Source organism: Babylonia areolata, chromosome 19 (genome assembly GCF_041734735.1).
Source record: "Babylonia areolata isolate BAREFJ2019XMU chromosome 19, ASM4173473v1, whole genome shotgun sequence".
Classification (NCBI taxonomy): domain Eukaryota; kingdom Metazoa; phylum Mollusca; class Gastropoda; order Neogastropoda; family Buccinidae; genus Babylonia; species Babylonia areolata.
This window is the reverse complement of record NC_134894.1, coordinates 26,691,215-26,698,714: the sequence shown is the minus strand read 5'-3', so window position 1 is coordinate 26,698,714 and position 7,500 is coordinate 26,691,215. Positions and strand designations below refer to the sequence as shown.

The following is a 7,500-nucleotide window of genomic DNA, read 5'->3' as shown; positions in this document are numbered from 1 at the left end:
TGCAACCAGTCGGAGAAAGCCTTCAAAAACGAAAGAACTACATTTGACAATCGCACGACATGTAATCTTTATAGTGCACACGTTGAGCTGGTCGCTTCGACTGGATCGTTCGCAATCACACATACCTACTCAACTAAGAGACAAATAAAGGGAAAGAAAACACTGCTGTACTGCTGTTGGTATCTCCAAGTGCAGTAAAATAATAACAATAAAGGAGAGAGAGAGAGAAGAGAGGGGGAGGGAAGGGGGACGGGGAAGGGAGGGGGAAGGGCACACACACACAGGCACACACACACACACACACAAAACAACAAGTGCTGTACACATCCACATATACGACAGCTTTTTACGCGGTTGTTAAAGCAAGCACATCCATCCAGTGGATTGAAACAACATCGTTCAATCAGTAAAAAAAACAGCAACAAAAAAACAACACCTTAATCTCAAAATAAATGCTTTATTTTTTTTTTTTCTTAAATCAACAATCTTATACTGAAACTGACGCAATATTGTTTAGTGAGCAATACTTTGTGCACATGAATTAGTGAACGTAGTATGCATATTTCTGTTCCCTGCACGTTGTTAGTTTCAAAGTTACTGTAACTACTGTGTCTGTTGATAATGATTTAGTTGTTATCCAGAACATGGAACGAATCGAAACAATCGTATGTACATGTTTACTCTGACCAGTCTCCACAAGACAATCCACAACAATGTAAGTTAATTAAATGTCCGCTCATATACGTTGTGTTAATATAGCACAATAATCTATTATTATTGACAGAGCATTCTTTGTTTCTGTTGATGCTTGTAGAGCATTCTTTGTTTTTGTTGATGCTTTGTCATCTTTTTGTTTGTTTTGAGATACAGAGAAAAAAAGCAAAGGCGAGAGATTTTCTCCTTGCCGTACACTCTTACAAATGCCGGTGAAGACATGATTCGTAATGAATATATCATTAACAGCGTTCCTTTGCTGACAGAAACATACTGTAAATTATTTAACAAGATACTGGACGAAGGTGTTGTACCAGAAAAATGGGTATCCGGCTTGATATTGCCATTGTATAAAGGCAAAGGTGATACACTTGACTGTGATAATTATAGGGGAATAGCTTTGCTCAGCTGTGTTAGAAAACTATCCACTACAGTGTTAAATGCTAGACTGACTGATTATATCAATGTAAACAATATACTTTCAGGTGCCCAAGCAGGATTTAGACAGTCCCATTCTACATTAGATCAAATGTTTGTTTTGAAATCACTAATTGATATTTTCTCCATGAAAAAGAAGAAACTTTACTGTGCTTTTGTTGATTTTAAAAAAAAGCCTTTGATTCAGTTTGGAGAAGTGGGTTATGGCAAAAACTTGTTCATGAAGGCGTGAATGGTAAAATCTTACGTGTCATAATGAACATGTATGATAGAATTAAGTCATGTGTGTTTTTAAATGGTGAAAAATCTGATTTCTTTAGCATTTGTAAGGGTGTACGGCAAGGAGAAAATCTCTCGCCTTTGCTTTTTTCTCTGTATCTCAATGATTTAGAGTTGCATTTGACTGAGCATAAGAGTCCATCTGTTGATCTTCTATTGAATGTTAACATTTCAGAGTTAGATAATTACATGCGATTATTTGTACTGTTGTATGCAGATGACACAATTTTACTTTCAGAGACGAAAGAAGGATTGCAACAGTCTCTCAATGTTTTTCACAAATATTGTTTAAAATGGAAACTAGTAGTCAATGTAAAGAAAAACTAAAGTGATGATATTTAATTCTACAAACAAGCTGAAGCCTGTTTTTAAGTTTGGTGATGCATGTCTGGATGTTGTCAATTCTTTTAAATATCTTGGCATCGAATTTAGTAGAAACGGAACTTTTTACAAAGCTAAAAATATGATTTATGAAAAGGGCCACAAAGCTATGTTTTCGTTACTTCAGTCAGCCAGAAATCAAGATTTACCTTTACATATCATTCTGGACATGTACCAGTCTATGATTGTTCCTATTTTGTTGTATGGTGCAGAAATATGGGGTTATGAAAATGTAGATATACTTGAAAAATTAGGATTGAAATTTTTGAAACGCTTGTTCAAACTGAACAGAAATACTATGACCCAAATTGTTTATGGAGAAACTGGTATTTATCCAATTAGTGTGTTAGTGAAAATGAGATTAGTTCGATTTTGGACCAGCTTAGTGATATCTAGCGCAGAAAAATATTCTGGGAAAATATATTTGATATTACTTGACTTATATCGAAATGGTATTTATACTTCAAAATGGATGAGTTGTATCAGAGAAATTTTAATAGAAGCAGGGTATGACTGTGTTTGGGATGCTAGATTCTTCTTGGGGAGGGAATCTTTCTGCAAGAATGTCAACATTGCTTTGAGAGATAGTTTTCAAAATCAATGGAGACATGCTCTAGAGGCGAGTAGTAAATGTTTGTTTTATCGAAATTTCAAAAGTGGATTTGGTAGAGAAAAACATATAAGTCAAATGCCTGATAATTACGTTATCAGCTTTTCAGATTTCGAAGTAGTAATCATAAGCTGGAAGTAGAAACAGGGAGACACACAGGCATACCACGAGAGTTACGGCTTTGTAAGGTTTGTAACATGTCTGTGCTTGGTGATGAGTTTCATTTTATAATGGAATGTCCCAATTATGATCAGTTACGAAATAGATATGTTCCTAAAAAATGTTTGTCTCCAAAATCGGTTTTTAATTTTTGTAATATGCTCAAAGGAGGCAAAAAAATCATTTTAGCTGTAAGTAAGATGATTAGATTTGCAAATTTTGCCTAGTTATACTTTTGGAGTTAAATACATTTGTGTTTTCTCAACTTTTATGTGACATTGTTGTGTACTTGGAAATGTTTGTTCTGGGCATGAAAGGTTTATTTTGTAGTAATCCTCCATACTCCAATAGTAGTGAAAGGATAATTAAAACTTGAAACTTGTGTCTAAAAAACGTGTGTTTTTAAGGAATGTATTTCTTTTTAATCTAAGCACTATTTACTTGATATTTTTTATTGTTTGGTGGATCATGCTTTTTTTATTCATTCTGTGAACGCATTGGATTGAGCTGTTGTAATGTCTTATGTTATATGTTTATATCTGGGTCGATGATGTAAGGCGCTTTGAGCAGCATTAGTACTGGACATCGTACCATAAAAAAGTTATGAATTATTATCATTATTCTTGTTTTTGTTGGGTTTTTTCTGTTGAGTGTTTCTTGTTGTTCATCTGGGTGGTGTGGTGGGATCCTTTGGAATAAGAATATAATTGTGACAGACCTTTTTTTTCTTGCGTTAGTTCATTCTGTCTACCTAGACACAGATAATGATGAAGAAAACTGACAAGACCTTGTAGTGTCTTAGATTGACTACGCATCATAAAATCCAAGAGCAAATACACGGAGACCTTTTTACATAAACGAAATAAAGAGATGCTCACGGAATATGTTTGTTGAAGCTGAAGACGACATGCATGAAATATACATTCAAAATCAATCCATGCCAGTTCTTTGATGATGTGTATTCCCACAGCATGTCTGCTTCCACCACTACCGAGATTCAGTCACCATTGGTCAATGCAATATTTCTTGTTCTGAATCCGTATGAAACCGCTGCTTCAAGTTTAAAAACGAACAACAAGTAACTAAACTCTGTGAAAACGCATGCCTGGAACTGTTCAGAATAAGATCCATTCGACATGTCCGTATCATTGAAGCAATCCAAACCATGCCACGTCCCTGGTTTTGTTTTCCTGCTGTGATTACTGTTAGCCGATACTGGATGAATCAGATGCCCGACTTGTGATTAAAAGACTTCAGTAAGTTCACAATGAGGCAATTACCCTGTCTTGCGGAAAACATATATTCGCTCAGGGATTGGGTTTATACATTTCTTGCACTTTTTTTTCAGTTCTCGCAAACAATGTTCTGGCTTGTATTCCGGGTGACGTTGATATTCTAGACACAGAGGCTGTTAACCGTCTTGGAAAACACACACACACACACACACACACACACACACACACACACACACACACACACACACACACACACCAAAAACAAAAACAAAAAACAGAAATGGTCACAGACCTGAAATTCATATACAGCTTTTTAACCCAAGGGTCAGTCATTCACTCATTTCCTGCAGACCTCATGACAGGAGGAACGGAACTGTCAAAAGATATACATAACCATGAAGTCTACACGAACCTCCCAAGTCTAAAGGTATCACCTTTCCGTTCATAGCGGGAAGTTGTTAAAAAAAAAATTAAAAAAAAAAAAAAAAAAAAAAAAAAAAAGAAAGAAAGAAAAAGAAAAAACAAAGAAAAAAAGGGGGGGAGGAGGGGGGGGGGGAGGGGGGGGCTGACGATTCTCTCTAGGTTGCTGATAGGTCACTACCTCGTCTTACCGCCGTGAAGGCGAAGGGACTCCATGGTGTATGTCTTGTGACGCATTTGTCAGTATTAAACATCTTTTTATTGACTGTTTGGGACTTGCGTAACAGGTACAAGTACTTCATTGCGGACTGCATGAATATGGCTCTTCAGTAAGTTCACAATGAGGCAATTACCCTGTCTTGCGGAAAACATATATTCGCTCAGGGATTGGGTTTGCACATTTCTTATTACACCTAAAAGGAGCTTTGATTTTCTGAAAAAAATCATTGCTGCTTTTTTGTTATTGTTTTTTTTTTCCGTTGATTGGGGATAATCTTGGTTCTGAATTGATCATTAAGTTATATCATTTGGAGCTTTTATATGACGTACAATCCTTTTTTGTGCACATTAATACCCGCGTTTAGAGGAATGCGTTTCTTTTTGCATTTGTGCATACATGCAACCATAACTAGTGTCAGGACAAATATGTTCAAACGGTTTTTTTTTTCTTTTTGAACAAACTCCAGTGGATGTTCAAGAATGTATAACAACAAAAGCCAATCAAAAAGTTACTATACATTTGAGAACAAACAGAAAATATTATGAATAACAGCATTTCTTCAGCAAAAAAGAAATAACAAAATAGATTACCAAGAATCCACGCCAGCCAGATTCCACTCATTCATAAAGAATAAAACAGACCAATATTATTTTTGGCATTCAGACAAAAATATGTACACCAATATGATTTCAGTCATACAGAAAAGACACTATCGACCAGCTGGGTTTCAATAATGCAGAAAGTACTGCACAGAGCATTTTGATTTAAGCAAAACAGAAAATACACTGTAGATCAAGTCTTCCAGTCACACTACAGTGTGACGAATAGATTTCAGTCAAACAGGAAGCACAGCACAGACTAAAAATATTTCAATCAAACAAAATGTTCAATACAGACCAACACGATTTCAGTCCAACAAAGTAAATATAGACATATTTCATTCATGCTGAAAACGAAACATGAGTCAAATATTAAAAATATTAAGTAAACACAGACGAATGAATCTCAATCAAACTTAGAAAATAGTATCTTGTCCAACAAACATCAGTCATACAGAAAGCACAATGTGGATTACAACGGTGTTTGAGCAAACAGAAGGTCCAATGCAGAGCAGACGGATTTCATGACTCACAGTACAATACACTCCAAAGTACGATAATTATATGTCACGATTTCAGTCATACAGACAGTAACATACATTCAACAAAATTCAGTCATACAGAAAGCGCCATGTTGATCAACACGATTCCACTCATACAGAAAATGTGATACTGGTCAACATGATTTCAGGTATTCAGAAAATGCTATATTAATCAACATACTTACAGCCATTCAGAAAGTACAATATCAGCCGTACACCTGATGCATCAAGCATCGTTTGAAAAGAAAATGAATCAGATACAAGAGAAGGACCTGTTGTATCGAACAAATGGGTGAATAAAGAAAGCAGATAGGGGGCAACAGTGAGAGTGAGAGACAGACAGACAGATATACAGACAGAGCCAGAAACAGCGACAGAGACACAGAGAGAGTTTTCATGCCATATTTCAGTCATACAAAAAGTAACATACGTTCAACATGATTCAGTCATTCAGAAAGCGCCATACTGATTAACTTGATTCCACTCACACGGAAAATGTGATATTGATCAACATGATGCCAGATAATTCAGAAAATACCATATAAACCAACATAACTGCAGCCATTCAGAATGTACCATATCAATCAACATGATTTCAGCCATACAAAGAATGTCAAATTGACCAACATGATTTCGGTTATGAAGAAAGTACCGTTTTGATCAACATTTTAACCATACAGAAATCACCATATTGACCAATAGAATTCAGTCATACAGAGAAAGTGCCTTATTGATCAGCAGAAGTTGCATCATGAAACGAGCAATGCAGATCAACAAAATCTCAGACAGGTATGAGCTGTGGCAAAATTCAGCCGGCCTATAACTGTTATGCTATGAAAGCAGACAGTCACAATATAATGCACTTTGAAGAAAGACTGACCCCACTATACAGATGGCTTCCTAGCATAAAGCACAGAGAAAGTAAATTTGATGCATTAAGCAGCACTTGAAAAGAAAATGAACCATTTAAAAGAGATGGACCTGTTACTGAACAAACGAATAAAGAAAGAAAGGAGACAGAGGTTAAGAGTGAGAGTGAAAGACAGAGAGACAGACAGACAGAGCCAGAGACAGCGACAGAGACGGACAGTTTTCATGTTTTTTGTTTCTATCTCCGCAGAAGAGTTGTCACACCCTCGGCCCCCAACCCCTGTGATAGACATCTACATATCTGCACGCAGCTCTCTGGCCTTCACGTAAAAAACAAAATACAATCCAATGAAATATAACAGAACAAACAGAAAAAAAAACAACTATTACGTGTGTTTCAAAAGAAAGAAAAGGCTAGTCGATTCTACTTGACCTTTTCAGACCCATTGGCCTTCGGCCCCTCACCCCCCTCAGTGACGCTGTTGGTGACTACGCCCTCCCTTTTGGAGGAGCGGGTGATGGAGGACTGAGCAGGTCGGGTGCACAGAGGTCTCTCACACCGCACCATCTTCCAGAAGTAGGTCCGGAACCGTCGCACGCTGAGGAAATACAGGTAGAAATTGAGAGCGTGAGTGGAATCGGCCAGGAGAAAGACGATCTGCTTCAGCAGCTGCTCCTTGCGGGTGGCGATGATGGCCTGGAAGTCCCGGGAATAGGAGTACAGCATGGCGTACACGCACTGCGGCAGCACCATCAAGACGAAGAGCAGAGAGGCGGCGATGGTCATGGAGGTGATGGCGCGTTCGGATCGTCGCAGCTCCCTGTGGATGCTGCCCGGCCCCACGTGGGCCGAAGATCCCATCAGCTGCTCCCTGCGAAGTCCGGCCTTCCGCAGCGCCAGGAAGAGCGCAGTGGTGATGAAGACCAGCAGGACCTGCGGAACCAGGGCGTACACCAGCGTGGTCAGCAGCGGCCACACGTGCTGGATATAGTGCCGCACCGCTTCCGTGGGCTCGCAGTGCCAGTCCCTCGC

The 7,500-nt window shown here is 38.2% G+C and overlaps 1 protein-coding gene across 2 annotated transcripts in view; it reads right to left on the bottom strand.

The window, feature by feature from the left end:
• Positions 1-451: 451 nt before the first annotated feature.
• Positions 452-7,500, bottom strand: part of LOC143293567 (uncharacterized) — a 74,102-nt gene continuing 67,053 nt past the window's right edge. For both annotated transcript variants that reach the window (XM_076604545.1, XM_076604547.1), the window contains exon 2: positions 452-7,500. This exon is cut by the window's right edge and continues 1,055 nt beyond it. In XM_076604545.1, the coding sequence (XP_076460660.1) occupies positions 6,892-7,500 (609 nt within the window). In that variant the 3' untranslated portion in view covers positions 452-6,891.